Here is a 17,041-nt window from a genome sequence, read left to right as displayed (position 1 = left end):
AAATTAAATACACAGCTCTTAAACTCTTATGCTACGTTACTATTACCGCCTTCGTGACAAATGTATTATAAAACGGATGTTTGCAAATTTCTTGCTCGTTGGATTGCTTCAGAGGAAATCAATTTGACAAACAAATTGCAACTATTTTAGAACTCTTTCTGACTTCAACTTATTTCTGAACCATCATGCTTTAGGCTATTTTGAGTCTTTGAAACCACAGGTTGGAGTCTTTTAACTTTTTTTTTTCCTGTGGGCTTCTCAGGAGGCTCTGAAGACCCTGTTTCCACTTGCATGAATGACTAAGAGATTGTCAAACACGCTCCGTGCGAGCCGTGTACTTATAAAGGAGGACTGAAAGCGCTCTGTTCCCGGCAGCTCTCGGTGAGAACTGGTTTATGGCTCGGTTTTTAACTGGACTGGGCCGGTGCTGCGGTCTCGGAGCCTTCGCGGCTGCGTCACTCGCACAGCGGCGGCGGGGCCCGCACGGAGCCTCTGTCCCCGCGGCCGCGGCTCTGTCCCTGCCGCTCCGTCCCTGCGGCTCCGGCTCTGTCCCCGCCACATCCCGCACCAGGACGGAGCGGAAGCGCTGCGGGCGCGGCTCATGTCCCCGGCTCCCCACCGCGGGGGATGCACGGAACGCCGTTCTGCACCGGGACCTGCCCGCGCACCTGCCCCGCTGCTCCAGCTCTCGGGGATGCAGCGGACGCACCGAGGAGCCTTCGCTGTGGGGTTTCGTAGCCACAGCAGCGGGAGCGAGACGCGCCATCGGTGCCTTGTGGCAGAAGCGGCGGCTCCGCGCGCCCCGCGAGGCGCGGACACGAGCAGCCGCCCCGCAGCGCCCCAGCGCCCCCAGCTCCTTCACGGCCGGGCGGCACCTGCTGCTGGGGGCCGAGCAGCCGGCAGGGGGCGCTGCCCGCCAATCGCCGGGGCTCTGGGCGCCGCGGCTGGGCCTGGATTGGCTGTTCTGCTGGGTGGGCGTGGCCTGGCACGCGCGCTGCTGGGACAGCCGCTCCCCGCGGCTTGCGCCTTTCAAACGCTGAGAGGCGGCGAGAGAGCGGGAGCGGAGCCGTGAGGGACGGCGGGCGGCGGCGGCGGCGGCCAGTGGTGAGTGTGCCCGGCCGGGGAGAGCGGGGAATGTGCCCGGCCAGGGGGTGAGCGTGCCCGGCCGGGGGGGTGCTGGCTGGGCGCGGTGGAAGCGCCGCGCTGCCTCCCGCCTGGTGCCGGGTCGCGCCGGCGGCAGCGCGGGGGTGCCCGTGAGGGCAGTCGGGGACAGGGCCGGATCCCGCCCGGCCGCTGCCGCCCTCCGTGGTCCTTCGCTGCCAGACATCGTCCGGGCCCGCACCAGAGACTCGACGTCTTTAGAAAAGGTTAAAGGAGCTGACTTTTTTTTCCCCTGTAAACTTCCCTAGTTTAGTGGGAAGCCTTTTTTCCCTCATAGCTGGTTGAATCTCGTTCTCCTGGGTAGATTACATGTTCCTTTGTGGGTTTCTGCCTGCTGTGGGTGTGTGTTCTTCTGTATTCTTGATGATACTGAGCTAAAAAAAAGGAGATGTGGTGTCGTACCGGAGAAACAACGTCAAGGCAACGTGAGGCAGGAGTTCTTCTTAATAATTGCTCTGTACGAATGATCATGTACTATGAAAGCTTATGTAATAAGCTCGATAATGGTAATAAATTTGATAATGGTAATCTCTCAGTCAGTGAGGCCAGTTACCGAACACAAATGGTTTTCTGCTGAAGTACAACAGGCAGAAGATACAGTTTAGGAGTTAAAGTCACCGAGTGAGCACAGCCCTAAGGAGAGTCATGTAAAATTTCAGACATGAAAATCATCCTCTTAAATGGTAAACTGCCATATAATGGGGGCAGAAGGAATGCTTGCTTGTTACAGAGTGAGTCAAAGACTTGTGTATTAGATTGTATTGTGACCTTTTCATCATTTCTTAAAGAAGCTATTTCCTGCATATCAGATGATACTTTGAAGATATTTTTAAACTGTGTAGTTTGTGTCTTTCTCCTGCTAAATTATGTACAGTGATTTGAATCCAAAATAGTTCTAATATGAATATCCATGTTCCATCCCACACGGGAATGTGAACAATGCTGGATGGGTAATGGGTTGCATTTGGATCATAACTAGTTGGAGTGCTCCCCCAGAAGTGTCTGACAGTGCATTTCTCTCATTTTAACTGCAAGTGTATTTTTGTGAGCTTGCTAACTGTCTCTGAATTGTAATTTGCCTTATTTTTTTTCACTTATAAAGGTAAACCTGCTCTATAACTTAAAGAAGCCATCAATTACTACTTCTGGTATCCTTCAGTAACCTTTTTCTGCCTTGCTTTTGCATTTCACCTGAAGAGATGCTTCAGGCCTATAAACGTGAACACCAAACCCCAGGTTTTTTATTGGGTTTGGTTGGTTTGGTTTTTTTTTCACTGTAGTAGAAATGCTGTGGGTGGTGTATCTTCATAATGTGCTGTTCTACTGGTTTATTAAGGTAATTTAATCAGGATTACTACATCATTTGATTCTAAACGATCTGAACTTGCAAAGAGGACCTTGTCCATTCATGCTTCTCTCTGACAATTAACTCAGCCTTAAAAAGGAAACTTGGAGGAGCTATGAGTGAGCCTAATAACAAATGTGAATATTCCCACTGGGAAAAGAACCCCACTTTGTCCTGTTGTTACCTATTCCTGCTGTGTTGCAGTTAACAGGAAGGACTTTTGGTAAATTCCCCTAAGAACAAATATCTGTTAAAATTGTAAACATAAAGGAAGTGTGGAACATACCCAGAATCCAGACAATAGTTTCAGAAAGATTAAAAAAAGGTACATCTCATTAATAGTTAAGTAGCTATTAGCATTTTTATTAGAACTAAAGCTTATCCCTAGTATCTTATGGATATGCTCCAGGGAGAAAAAAAACCCCAACTTATCTGGAGTGTTTACATTATTCAATTAGAATGTCTTGATTCATATTCCTTTCAGGTTTTATTTTTACAGTGATTAAATGTGTTGTTTTCAGGCTGCTACTGAACAAAGTTCTGGCTATTCTAGTTTTATAGCCCTAAACTCACAATATTTGTATACTTTCCTGTGCTGTAACTATGAAATTTCCAAAACTCTTAATTGTTTTGCTTCAGCAGGTGGCTGGTGTAAGAGAGAGACCTGCTGCTCCTGACCATGTCGAGGAGAAAGCTGGAGAATAAAAACCTTTCTGGCTTGTTGGCCACATCTCTGCACACACCAATCAAGACAGAGAACTTCTACAATTTTTATATGCTTGAATCAAAGGAGTTAGGAAGGTAAGATTATTCCTATTTGTTTTATTTGAGCAGAGGAATTTCTGCTGCAAGAAAATTCTCTGTACAATGAAGCAAACCTTTGTGGTAGTAGATGGAGAATGAAGTATGCCCATCTCCTTCCCTGTCCCCTTCTTTGCATCACAGTGGGTTATTTAGGGACCAGGAAAAGGGACAGTGAGGCATGAGCTGCCAGCCTATTCCATGTCAGAGATCTGGAGGGTTTTCATAGGCATGTAGATTTGGGATTATCTTCCTTTCCCTGCCACATAGATTCCTGGGGCATGGCCTAAATAAGAGGTGACATAGGGTGATACTGTAAGAAAAAGAATGAGGATTTTGAGTTGGTTGTTCCAGGTGTTTGGGTGAGTTTTCTGAAATCCAGAAAACAAAGACCTTTTCTCTCCCTTCCCAGCCTCAGGCAGTTAGACTGAGCTTCAAACAAGCTGCTGTTTCAGAGCAGTTTTGCAGCCTGCTTCCCTTGCCCTTGTTTGCAACAGGAAAATAGGAACTAAAACAACAAAGCACCCCAAACCCTTGGTGTTTGTGACACTGTTTCAGCCATACAAGTGAATGTGTGTTTTGAAATCACTGGGTTAATTCATACCTTGGCTCAGTGCATTGGGTGTAAAGCCATGCAAGCATGATGCTGTGCTCACGTTTCCAAGCTCCCTGAGCAGAATTGTGCCAGGTCAGTCTCACAGCTGGGCCTTGCTGTGCTCCATAGGGATCCTTTGCACCTGCAGCTCCTTCTGTCAGCAGAGATGCTCTTCTGTATGTGCTGTGTGAGCTCCTCGGCCTTCATTGTTCTCTAGGGTTTTTTCTGTTTTTCTAGCATGTGCTTTTTATCTGGTACACTTTTGTAGAAGTGCACATTGCAGCCCATAACTTTCTTCTTTTCTTAACTTTTGTCAGCTCTGCTTTTGAATTCTAAGCTCTACAGAAGCAGTTTATATGCAGCACCCTCTAAACTCAGGTATTGTTCCGACGCTGGATTTTCAGACTCTGCATACTTGTGAGATGATATCTAAAGCAAACAAAAGTGTAGATTTTGTGTGAATTCCAGAACAGAGCTCTTAATTTTTTCTATGCATGCAAAACTAGGCATAAGAAAGTAAGTGCCAAAATGCAAAGAAAACTGAAGCAGGACTCTGTTTTACAAACATATTTGTGATTTCTCCTGGCCTAACTACATGTGTATTTTTAAATGTTTTTAAGTGTATAAGTGCTTTTTAAGTGATGTAAAATCCATCTTTTCTCTGTAACCTCTCTAAATTATTAATATGCTTTAATTTTCACTTGCAGTTTTCTTTTTCCTGTTGAGATTATGTGGTAAATAGTTCTCTTGTTCTCTGCTTAAGCTTCCCAAGCCCCATTTCTTCCTCCCACACCCTTATCTGCTGGGTCCTTTGGTATTTAAGAGACTGACTCACAAAGCTGGCAGGTTAGGTTCTGTTTAGTGGGTTAAGTAGTTCTGTCCCTGGTGTGTGCATGGCTTGGCTTCTTTTGAAGTAGTTAAATTTCTGTGGTTTCTGAGCTGAGATATGAAAACATCCTGAAATCAGTTTTTCTTGCAGAGCTGGGCTGTGAGGGGGGATGGTTACCCAGGCAAGGAGTGGGAACTGCTTCGCTTGCGTCAGTGCAGCACTTCCGAGCTGACGTTTTTGTGTTTCTGGAGCAATTTCCACAGCTCTAAAAGACTTTTGGGTCTTATTTTTTTGCCTTTATTTTTGCCTTAATTGGCACTCTAGTAATAAACAAGTGGAAATTCGTACATCTCAAATCTGGAGGTATCATTGGTCCTTCAGAGTTGTTAAACCCACAGAAGCCAGAAGGAAGATGAGCCAAAACTACTGGGGAAGATCGTGCTGTTCTCATGAAACTGAACTGGTTCCCCTTTGTTAATTTTAGAGACACTTTGGTGGCTGGCAGGGCTGATGTGATGCTAAAAAGAGAATGTGAGCTGGAAGGGGGAGTGTTTCCAACTTGTGTATGTTATGAAATTGAGCTCAGTAAGTTCAAATGCTCTGCAATAATAATCTGGGTTAACAGCTGGGAAAGAACGTGGCTGTTTCGGGCTTAGTAGCTAAGGTGAAGAGTGTGCCCGTGTCAGCCTAAATAACTTTCATCTCTAAAATCTAGTGCTTTCAAAAAAGAGTAGAGAAAATCTACAACTAATTGATGTTGAAATAAATGATGACAGAAGGCCTGTTTTGTTGAATTTTTTTTGAAGTTACAGCAGTATGAGTCAAAGTAATCTTTAAATATTTAATGATTTAGGCACATTTGTGCCGTTATTTGGAAATGAAAATTTATTTTTTGCATGCAATGCTCATCCTTGTTTTGATTACATACCAAAGTCTAGATTTTTTTTTAATATTTTTTTTAAGAAATGTTTCTTTTAAGCACTGGGACTTTTGCACTAGAAAAAAGGCAAAGCTTGTAAGGCAATGTGGTATTTTCTACTAAAGAAGCTACTTTAGTAGCTTCTTAGTTTAAAGAACACAGTTTAGATAGCTCATTCTGAGCTGTTTCGTTATGTTTGTCCTTAGTATGCTGTGGTAACAAAAAATACAGGTGGACAGGCTCATTTTGAAGAGATAAATGTAGGCTGTGCACTTTGTACATAGCTTGATACTGTTTTTAGAACTTTACTCACAGTTATTGCAGCCTTTCAAGTTGTTTTTTTGTAAATAAGGTTTCTTTAAATAAATACATTTTTTGTAAATAAGGTTTCTCTTTTGCAATTTGAAAACACTTTGCATGTATGCAGCCAGGCATTTCTGGGAGTGTAATATTAGTAACTATACTTTTTTTTTCAGGAGTTTATAACTTGGCTTAAAAAACTGCAATTTTTTCCTCCTAACTTTTTCAAAGATCAGCTTGGGGTTTGTACAGTTTTAACTACAGTATGTGGTTTTCTTCTGAAAACATTTCTTTGCCAAAATATGTTTTTGTTTCCATACCTAAACAGTTGTCTAGGAAATAAAGCAACACACTTTGTTTAACTGTAATTGAAGAAGAGAATGCTAAGTGGTGGGCGCTTTTCTATTAAAATGTTTTGAAACATTTTGTAGATACCTGGGATTTTTGTAGCAGTACTACATGGTTTGTGGAAGGAAATTTTCTTTATGACTAAATTTTTTTTTCCACTGAAAACCTCCTGCCCCACCCATGCGTTTAAATGTGCTTTATTTTTCCTGTTCATTCTCTGCATTTCATAGGGGATTGCTTTGTTTGTTATTGTCCTGTAGGTGTTTTAGTGAGGTTGAGGGTTTTTAATATCTTGCCAACCTGAACAGAGCTCTGGGCAGTTTGGTAAGACCTCATGGCCAGCCTTGCTTTAAGCAGGAGGTTTTTAGGGACCTCCAGAAGTCCTTTCCAACCAAATTATTCTGTGACCTGACCATCAGAATGTCCCTGTAACTTGATACTCTGATTTAATGTTTAGCTAGGCTGTATAAAGGGAATTTTCCTGGGTCTTACCAGAGCTTCATCTAGCTTAGTATCCTTCTACAGTGCCTGCACTGTTCAGGAAACAGTGTGAGAGCAGGCCAAGCATGGCATTTCCCAATACAATTTTTTGTTTGTTTGCAATTATTTGCTGTGTCTTCTTATTTGTAATGTTAATTTATTCACTTTTGATTTCCTGCATCTCAATGTTTTCCCTTTTATTTCGCAGAGGAAGATGTGCTGTGGTTAGAAAATGTGTAGCTAAATCCACAGGCCAAGAGTATGCAGCTAAATTTTTAAAGAAAAGGAGAAGGGGTCAAGACTGCAAAGCAGAGATTGTGCATGAAATTGCTGTCCTTGAATTAATGAAATCCAATCCTCGCATAGTTAATCTGCATGAAGTCTATGAAACGGCAAATGAAATCATCTTAGTGTTGGAATAGTAAGTATGCCTTTATCACATGTTCCATGTTTGTAGGAAAACATCTTTCCATATATTTATTTTTTGCATGAGTTGCCTGAATGCCCAGAAGAAATGCAACAGTACCCTGTATACATGATGCTAATCTTTCATTGTAATATGCTTTATATTTTTTCCTTTAAGGATGTTTCGGGCAAGCTGACTGGAAATAATGTTCTTGGAATACTGTAGAAGGTCCTGAGTGCTTTGATGCAACTTAAAGCACAAAAAAAAAGTCACTGATTCCAAGTACACAGATTTCAAAGAGGTTGAGCACATCCATGCCTGTGAACTTCAAGTTAGCACTTGACATTTTTTTGGTGACTGAAGACTTACAGTTACTTTGTTTTGAGCTCCTAAATTTAGTGGTTTTGCTGTTTTAAAACTAACTTTTGGAACAGTTTCCTAAAAAAATTCCCATATTTTTTACAGATGTTCCCTAAGCTTCTTATTAGCTCTGAAAATAAGTTTAATTTGGGAATTGAATTTGCATTATCTCTCATATTTGTTTTGTGTAAATTTTTGTGTGGAATGTAAGGTACAAAAATACAGCCTGTGAAATTAATTCTTTCTAAGCTTTAAGTTTCATGTACAAAGTATTTGAAGTGCTGTTGATGGTGGTCTCTGTACACCATGATATATTCTTTGGAAAATTTGAAGGAATTTTGCTAGATTCTATCTGTAAAAGCTTTTTTTTCCCCCTGAACTAGATGACCCCTAACATATCATTTGTTCTAAGGCCTTTTTTTGCCAGTCCTTTCCTGCAGAGCTTTCAGCTCTTTAGCCATGTGGGTGCCCACCCATCCAGACCATAATGTAACTTGAATACAACAATACTGTGGGAGCCTGTGCTGAAAACCCTGTGAGAACTGAAATCCATGGCATCCTCTGCCCTTCCCCTCATGTCCATGTGCCTTAAGGTCGCCTGGGGGGGGAGGCATTTCTGGCACGTCCCATAACCTCAGCAGGTTTGTGGCTGTGTTCATTCATTTTGTCCATTATCTGACTCTTTACTAGAGTCTCATTTTAGAGAGTTTGGTAAACTTAGCAATGAAGTTTAGGCTCAGTGATCTGGAGTTTTGAAAAAGCCCTTCATCCTTGACAGAGAGACTTGAGGCACTCAGAGCAGGCTGAGTAATGATCTCAAACCCAGCCTGAAAGGAGGCAGCTGACACTGCAGCCAAGTGTAGGAATAACTCACAAACCACAGGAGCACAGATATTTCCATGCTGCTTTACGCTGCTCTGAATTATTTATGAACTGGTCTCATGGAAGACATTTTAGATGTGACTTGAAAAGAAAGGCTTCTTTGATTAGGGACTGATGATAGAACTCAGCTTCTGGAAGGCATCTTCCAGCTTGCTTGAGGGCACCAGAGCATTATGAGGTTACCAGTCAAAGTGCTGTTTGCTGTCTCAACTGCTGTTTCAGGCTATAAGGAAAGAAAAAGCATCATCACATTTTTCCCCTTTTCTAAGTGTTTATATTAAGTGTTTCAGTGTAAATGTGTAAAAAGAAAGATATTCCTAGCCTCTCTGATATTACAGATATATATGTGCTATTGAAAACCTTTTTCCTTGCTAAAGTTTCAAAATTTGAACTTATCACATAGATACTCTTCAATGTGTTTCAGTGCTGCTGGAGGAGAAATATTTGACTTGTGTGTCCCAGATCTGGATGACAGAATTGGTGAAAGGGATATTGTAAGGCTTATAAGGCAAATACTTGAAGGACTGTGCTGCTTGCATGAAAACAATATTGTTCATCTTGATTTAAAGGTGAGGCTGCAGCAGGCTTTGTTTTAGCACTTTATCTTCCATTTATTCTGTTCATCAAAGTAATTTGTTAAATACATTAAAAAGATAAGGAGAAGGAGATTAAATGATATTATAGTGAGATTAAAAGGATAGAGATTAAATATTTTTAAATAGTGTTTAGCAATAAGTATTTCATAATAGAAGCTGAAGTGTCATTTAGTACATTGAGCTTTTTTTCAGATTGTATTTTATTAATTAGGAATGCAATTTTTTCTATTCTAGCCTCAAAATATTTTGCTGAGCAGCATCAATCCTCTTGGTGATGTAAAAATTGTGGATTTTGGGATGTCCCGGAAGCTCGAGAATTCCCATGAACTGCGGCAGATCATGGGAACCACAGAGTATCTCGGTATGGAAGGGCTGCTTCACAAACTCTCATGTGGGCTTTCCAGAAAACAGGAATAGCTCATGGAGCACACTGAGCAGTTTACAGGCTGATAAAGAACATCACAGGACAAGGCAGCATGTTTGAGCTGCTCTTTTTAAAGAGTAGTCAACAAATATTTGCACCAAAAAATCCCAAATTATATCAATAAGTGCAGCTCTCAATTTTATACTGTAGTATTTGCAGTATTTCATACTGTAATATTTGCTGTGTTATGGGCTGTTAAATTGTTCTAATTAGAATTGAAATACATTAGCATGCACAAAGAAATGTTCTTTGAATTAATGTAACATCTTTAATGTTGTTCAATATGATGATTTAATGAGATTAAAATATTTGTTGGAGAGGAAAGATTGCTGTTAACACTTGGCCCTCTCTGAGGGACAAGTTTCCTTCATGGTTTTCCAACACTCAGTGTTAAGAGCACTTCATTCTGCAGTGAATAACTTGCTACCTAGCCTGTGCTAACAGCCACTGATCCTAAAATTGGCTTGGTCATCTTGTGTTGCAGCTTTAACATGCTGAAGGCTCTATACATTCCCGTTAAAAAGGTGTATAATTCAAAACCTCTTAGGAGAAAAATGTATGTGCATGCATCTGATTAGAACACATCTTGGAACTTGGATAAACTTGAGGCCATGTAGAGCCACTTCGGTGTGAACCAAGTAAACATCCATGTCTAGGCAAAGGGAAATAACTTTTTGCCACCTTGTGGCTTGAAAATAATAAATCTACTTATTGAAACTACATGTTGAGTCCCATAATGATGGTTGGCAAAAGAATGCCGGAAATGTAGCGTATGATTCAAGGCCATTTAATTAAGATATTTATTAAAGCATTTTTCTTCTCCCCATCTCTTTAGCTCCAGAAATCTTGAACTATGATCCTATTACCACAGCTACAGACATGTGGTAGGTTTGATCTTCATTTTACTGGTGGGACCCCTTAACAATCTAAGGGCCTGATGCAGTTTCATCTGGCTCCCAGGAATCCCATTCTGTCGGTGGGCTGGCTGCAAGAGGGAGGGGAGGGATGAAGCCCTCAGGACTTAGAGGAGTTTATGGATCTGTTGCACACGTAGTGGGAAATGCAGGTGGCTGCTGAGCCTGTGGAGGATAGGTGTTTGTTCTGAGGGAATAATAACAGTGGCTAACATAACCATAATGGGATAACATACTTTAGGTATTACTTATTCCTGGGTGACATACTTCAGGTATTAGCTACTCTAGGACACTTCCCTCCCCACTTTTACATTGTTAAATAATTTTTTATACAAATTATAAGAAGGATGTAAACTTCCTACTTCTTATTTTTAGGGAAATACCTGCAGAGTGAATAATAAAAAATGACAAGTACCTTGAACTGAGCCACAGCTTTTTGTGGCATTTTAATTTTATGTGCTATGTTAAAGACTAGCTTTGAAATGTTTCCTTTAAAACATAAAATCTTCAGCATCTTTATTAATATTCACTGTTAAGAGTTGCTAGTTTCTCCTTTGAAATCCTCAACTCATGGTAGTAACTAAATCTGTTCATGAATGGTTTTTAATTGTGTATTATTTGCCTGCTTTTGTGGGAAGACATAAGAAAACCCCTATTGGTGCTGTGCTCACCATGATAAACCCAGCAGCTGCGTGTTTCCACACTGTAATGAGTACTAAATTCTGATCTATCAGATCACAAAAATGTTTTTATTATACATCAAGAAACCACCTTAAGATTTATAATAGATTGCATGATCTATGGTAGTCATGTTGATGTTCTTGGGAGAAACATCTCAGCTAGAAGAGATTGTAACACAACTCAGATGTCAAACGTGCAGTGAAAGATGGGTTTTATTTGCATGCAGATTAGAAAGTCTGTCTTTTTTTGCAGCTCTGTCATCCAGAATTGCCATATGTCCCGAGAGTGAGCTGTGTAAAAGTGGTATTTCCTTTTCCTAACAATCTCAGTAGGAAAAAAAGAGTCTATTGAAATTAAAAGAGTTTGCAAAATCCTTTCATTGAGATATATACACACATATCTGTCCTTGTGTGTGTATGTGCAGTTGTGTTTGAATTACATAGAATTGAGGTGTAACATGTTGGCTGTGATTCTGAGAGTGGAATATGCCAGGAGGTTTGATCTGCAGGCCAGGAAATATGCAGGGTATATTGTTCAGATTCTCCAGTAGGTTTATACATTTTGTTCTCTAGTAGGTTTATGCTTTGTGTTCTTATCTCAGGAATATCGGTGTCATCTCCTACATGCTGCTGACACAAGAGTCTCCATTTGTGGGAGCTGATGTTCAAGAAACTTACCTTAATATATCTCAAGTTAACGTGGATTATTCAGAAGAAACATTTTCATTGGTTTCACAACCTGCAAAAGACTTCATTCAAAAACTTCTCATAAAAAATCCAGAGTAAGTAGCAAACTCCTCCAGGCAAGAATCCTAAATTTGTGGAGCACCTAGAAAAAGTGAATGTTAATTTATGTGCTTAATGTCACTGATAAGATCAGTTGGATATTTCACAATGCATTGGTATTTTCAACTGGATATTTTCAAGTGCCGGTTTATGCTTTTCCATAATGTGTGAGAAGAATTTTGGATTCAATGTCTGGCTAAAATTGTCAGATATTATTTTTATTATTTATACAGATAATGTTGTTATTATTAGGGAGAGTTGTTCTTTGAGGGTTGTTTGGTTTGAGTTTCTTTATATTTTCATTCAGATTACAGATTTTTATCAGATTTTATTAAATTATGCTCTAGAAAGGTCACATTCTTTTCTATAATTATTGTAGTTTGGAAAGGCAATGCAACCTCATTGCAGTGCTTTCTTGTTTCCTGACTCACCTTTATCTTTTTACTTAAATACCTCTCTTAGTATATTTTTATACTTGGCAGTGTTTTGCCTTGTTCAGTGTTCTAAAAATGATCTCAATCCAAAGCAAAAACTTGTTTGTTTGTAAGGTACACTCTCTTAACTCTGCATTCTTTGGGAGTTCAGACTCCACTCAAGCCCTTGCAAAGAAGCTGAACTTTGAGAGTGAGCTGGTCAGGTATTATTGATTGCAGTGCTAGATATGGTCACCTGTGGTGAGGCAGTAATCCTTGGCATCCTCAGAGAGCCTCCAGCAGGAGGAGTGAGCCTGCCTGCCTGAGAGAGGCTCTTGGGCAGGAGGAGAGAATGGGAGGTGATTCCTGGGAAGTGCCTGCTCTGAGGCAATGAGGACTCCATATAAAGTCACATCTGAAGAGTCCTTCCTGTCTTAACATCTCACATACACAGTTTGTCAGGATCTGAAAGGATTCACAAAACCCCCGTGTCCTGAGGGAATCTTGTCTTTCATGTTCATGGAGCACCTAGCAAAAAGGAATCAATGATGAAGAACCTACTTTGATAACTCTTAGTGTGGACCTGTGGGATATTTGACATTCTGTCACAATTACTTCTCATTTTCTCCTGGGCATCTCAAGAGTCTTCTTTATATACTCAATAAGCTGCCTTTTTTTTATTCCCATTCCAGCTCTTGATGACTATACTTCCTTGAATTTTAAGAGGAAAAGTCTGTTCTCAGAGAATCAACTCTATAAAGTTACACTTTACTGACTGAAAAATATTCCTGTGTTCTGGTGGAGTTAGGGACAAATAGTGTGCTCTATTGCCTTGGAGCCAGTTTTCTGGCAAGTTCTGTGGAAGTTAACAATGCAGAACACAATTAAAACTTGCAGTAGCACTGTACTAGGTTGTCCATAGGAGCAATTTACTAAGTCTGGTTTGTTTGGTAGGATCTACATTTTGAAAGAGTTTATGCCAGATGAATTCTAAGAGTAAAACTCTAGAAAATGTCCGAGTTTGTGACATCCTGTTAACTTGGCTGTCCTTGAAAGCATAATGACTGAATAATCTGAGCCTCACTGTTTATGGTCTGTATAAAACATATTGCTTTAAAAGTAAAACCAAGTGGCAATTTATCTGGACCATGTTGAAAACATTCCCAGGGACCATGTTCCTTGTTCTGATGAAAACTTACCAGCTGTAGGGTAAACCATCAACTAAATTTAGATGCATGTAGCTAGTACTTAACTGTGTTTTGTAGCAGCTGCGGTAGGGGTGAAAACACACCAATATTGACTCTTCAGTGTCAATTTTGCTCAGGATTTTTAGCATCAGAGCTGTTTTAGTTTTCTAGTATTGGTGGAATTAACTCAAGCGCCTTTCCCTTTCTCCCTGTGAAGGGACAGGCCCACTGCAGCAGACTGTCTGTCCCACTCGTGGCTGCAGCAAGGGGAGCTCACACTCCTGTGTAGCCCTGAAGAGATCTGCTGTTCCTCTCAGCTGCCAGGACACACAGCCAAGTGCTCAGAGGAGTGGAGTGTAAAATGCAGCTGCAATGGGAGCTGCAGTGACAAGGAGGACAAGGAGAACATCCCAGAGGACAGCAGCACGCTCTCCAAACGCTTCCGCTTCGATGACTCGTTGCAGTATCCCCAGGACTTGGTGACAGACTTCGTGTGCTAATGTAGAACACGGACATTTCATGGAATGAATTCAGCATAATCTGTTCCAGTGGTGAAAAAAGGGTTCTGGCTTGCCAATTCGTGCAGCATTGGCATGCTGGAAATGCACTTTGATTCTTTTATGCTGGTGCCTCCTTTTCTATCCATTGCTGGCAGTGGATTGAACTCCTGAGGAATTGGAGTTGTTGCGCCAATAAAATGAATTATTTTTTTTAAGAAGATATAATTATAATATTTTTGCACTTTTCAAGTTCTAGTCAAAAGATGGTACTAGAGTGAACAAACTGAAACCTGAAATGAGTTTAAGCATAGCCTTTGCCAAACAGTGGTTGAACACATGCATGCTTTTAGGACTACCTTTTCTTTTAGTAAGAAACTGGGAAGGGAAGCAGAGAAGCTGAATCTTGCTGGTTTACTGGAGTTGCTTGCTAACATTCTCACTAGTTTGGATAGAGGCTAAATTTGGTATGTTTTGGGACTATGGTGCATCTGCTGGGGCCATTTGGAAACCTGTTTTACCTCTAGGATCACTAGTAGTACTGCCTTATGGATCTGGTCTACTTGGGCATTATCATGCATATTCTGTGTGGTTATGCTGTGTTGGATCTCTGCAACACTTGCCATAGAAAACAGATTGTCAGTCCTTGTGCTTATGGTCCTTGGCTTCTTGCCATAAATTACATTCAAAGATGAGGTTCCTATGCTGATGTGAATATTTGAACTTGGTGGTTTGCTTTGATCAAACCTCTGAAATAGTATAATCTACCTGTATTTATTTTTCCTTATCTTAAAAAAACCTCCACAACAATCCCCCCACAAAAAACCCACACAAACAAGCCCCAAAACACAAAGCCTCTAGTTAAAAGAGTAAACTGAGTAAACTGAAAATAACCATTTTTGCCAGTGAAACAGCAATTAACAGTTTTTCTCTGTGCCTCTCAATGTGTATCTTGCTGTCAATTAGTGATGCCCATAATTACTCAGCTTCATGCCTGCTCTGAGAAATGGACTGCAGTGTGTTAGTATTTCAAGACAAACTACCTAAAAATTGTTTTAAGCCTTTAAAATTGGTTTGGTTAGTGGTATTTTTTAAAGTTCTGTGCCTTCCACTGTCACTTGTTTCTGGCTCTGAGGTAATAATCCCTGTGTCAAGTTTTGTCTTAAAGCAAATGCCAGTTGTGCCTTAACAACCTGAAAGTAATACTCATAAAATGAGCCCCTTAATCATAAACAGAGCCTGTGAGCCTTTTGGGCAGTGAATTTATTAAAACTCTTACAGATATTTTAAAAGTAAATGCCACTTCAAAATATTTCCAGATTTTCCACTCCTCAAAGCTCAAATTTAATTGTCTTTAAATTGGATTTGTTTTCTGTAATAAAATACCACAATCTGATAATCTTTTTCAAGTGTGCCTGTGGATTTGTCAGTAGTTGGGCAGATTGGCATTTTGGAATATGACTGAGAGGTGAACCTGATGAGTGGTAAAAGGTTGTGTTTTACCTTTCTTTGCACAAGGAAAGAGCAGGTTTTTCCCAAACAGATTTCAGTGTGTCACCAAAATGCATGGAAGGATTCAGGACTGTTGTCTTGGTTTGGGGGGATGCTCACGTTGACAAGTGGAAAGCAGACTGAGGTGTAAGGCATGTAAAGCTTTGCAGCTTGTGTTTGTCAGAAGTTGTTCTCCAAGATTTAATTTCACGTGAAATAAAGTAACAGGTTTGTTCAGCAGAGACAAAGCTCTGATAGCTGGGTGTGAGTGAGCCACACCAGGTCTCCTCTGTGGATTAATTCCCAAGAAGCTTTTCTCAGTGGTACTGATTGTATTTATAATTACAGAATTTCTTTGCAGGAGGCAGCTCTTGGATTGTGCTCAGGTACTTTATACCTTTTTCAAAGTCTTTGGCTTTTCCCAGTGTAGTCTTACTTGACCTTTTGATTTTTTTCCACCATCATGGACTCCAGTCTGAACGGGGTAGGTTAAAATCACAAATTATTCTATACATATGTAGAAGTTAAAGTTCACTTAAGATAAAGAAGAAAATGCCAAAAATAATGTAAATAAAGGTAAAAAAGAATGTTTTAAAAAATTGTTATAATTTAAAATTCTGCCAAAGTATTCCTGAGTTGAAATTACAACTATTTTTTAGCATCTGGAAAATAAAGCTGATAGCATATGCCAGCATATGCCATACAAGTACTTTATGATAAAGCTGTTATTCCTTAAGATTTTTATCACAGTATCTGATGTTTACATTTCTTACTACTTTAGAGTTAACTTAACTTTAAATAATTGAAAATTGGTTTTATCCAAAGAATTTAAGTTTTGAAGACTTTATTTGTATTTTATATATACTTAAAATATACCTTGAATCAGACTGTTTGGACAAGTGCATTTGATTTATTTTGAAATATTATTGTGTAAATTAACTCCATTTGAATGTAAATACATGCACTGTAAGCAACTGTTAGTCTGTTTTGCTTCTTCTCATATTACTGGGACTTTCCAAGTGTGAATGAATGCTGAGTAACAGTTTGAGATGACTGAGGTTATACTTCTATGCAGTTCATGATCTTTTTCTATTAAAAGAAAATAAACTTTGCCATTTGTTCAAAACTTCAATTTTTTTTTTTTTTATTCACAGAATCAGAGGCTGGTTGAGGTTGGGAGGGACCTCTGCAAGTCTGTGCTCTCTGCTCCAGCCATCCCATCTAGGCCTTGCTGGCCAGAACGATATCCAGGTGGCTTTGGGTCTCCAAGGAAGGACACTCAGTCTCCCTGGCCAGCTCTGCAGTTCTCAGCCAGCCTCACAGCAGCAGTATGTTCTTGTGCTCAGATGGAAGCTCACGTGTTCCAGTGTGTGCCACTCCCTCTTGTCCTGTCACTGGGCATCCCTGATGAGAGCCTGGCTCCATCTTTGCACCCCCACTTCAGATGATGGTATGTGTTGATAAGAGTCTCCCTGAGCTTTCTTCTGGCTACACAATCCCTGCTGCCTCATCCTTTCCTCGTAAGAGAGGTGCTGCCATCCCTGAATCCCTTTGTGGCCTTTAGCTCTGTGTGTGTGTGTGTGTCTCACATTGGGCACTGCTCCTGTGTGAGGAAAGGGAAGGCTCT

At 40.6% G+C, this 17,041-nt stretch overlaps 1 protein-coding gene across 1 annotated transcript; it reads left to right on the top strand.

Annotated features, from left to right (window-relative positions):
* Positions 1 to 1,072: 1,072 nt before the first annotated feature.
* STK17B (serine/threonine kinase 17b) lies at positions 1,073 to 15,388 on the top strand. Its single transcript, XM_030952576.1, has 8 exons — positions 1,073 to 1,104; positions 3,149 to 3,307; positions 6,987 to 7,199; positions 8,851 to 8,995; positions 9,257 to 9,383; positions 10,282 to 10,330; positions 11,643 to 11,822; positions 13,644 to 15,388. The coding sequence occupies exons 2-8, from the start codon at positions 3,186 to 3,188 to the stop codon at positions 13,924 to 13,926; spliced, it is 1,119 nt and encodes a 372-aa protein (XP_030808436.1). The 5' UTR covers positions 1,073 to 1,104; positions 3,149 to 3,185; the 3' UTR covers positions 13,927 to 15,388.
* The last annotated feature ends 1,653 nt before the right edge of the window (positions 15,389 to 17,041 follow it).

Source organism: Camarhynchus parvulus, chromosome 7 (genome assembly GCF_901933205.1).
Source record: "Camarhynchus parvulus chromosome 7, STF_HiC, whole genome shotgun sequence".
NCBI classification, from domain to species: domain Eukaryota; kingdom Metazoa; phylum Chordata; class Aves; order Passeriformes; family Thraupidae; genus Camarhynchus; species Camarhynchus parvulus.
Note: the sequence above shows the minus strand (reverse complement) of the source record. Positions and strands in the feature narration are given on the sequence as shown.

Bases quoted from the DNA above. Each gene is read 5' to 3' on its own strand.
- STK17B (XM_030952576.1), top strand. From the start codon at position 3,186: ATGTCGAGGAGAAAGCTGGAGAATAAAAACCTTTCTGGCTTGTTGGCC. The intron at 7,200-8,850 runs GTAAGTATGCCT...AATGTGTTTCAG, and splicing joins ATCATCTTAGTGTTGGAATA to TGCTGCTGGAGGAGAAATAT. The intron at 10,331-11,642 runs GTAGGTTTGATC...TTCTTATCTCAG, and splicing joins ACCACAGCTACAGACATGTG to GAATATCGGTGTCATCTCCT.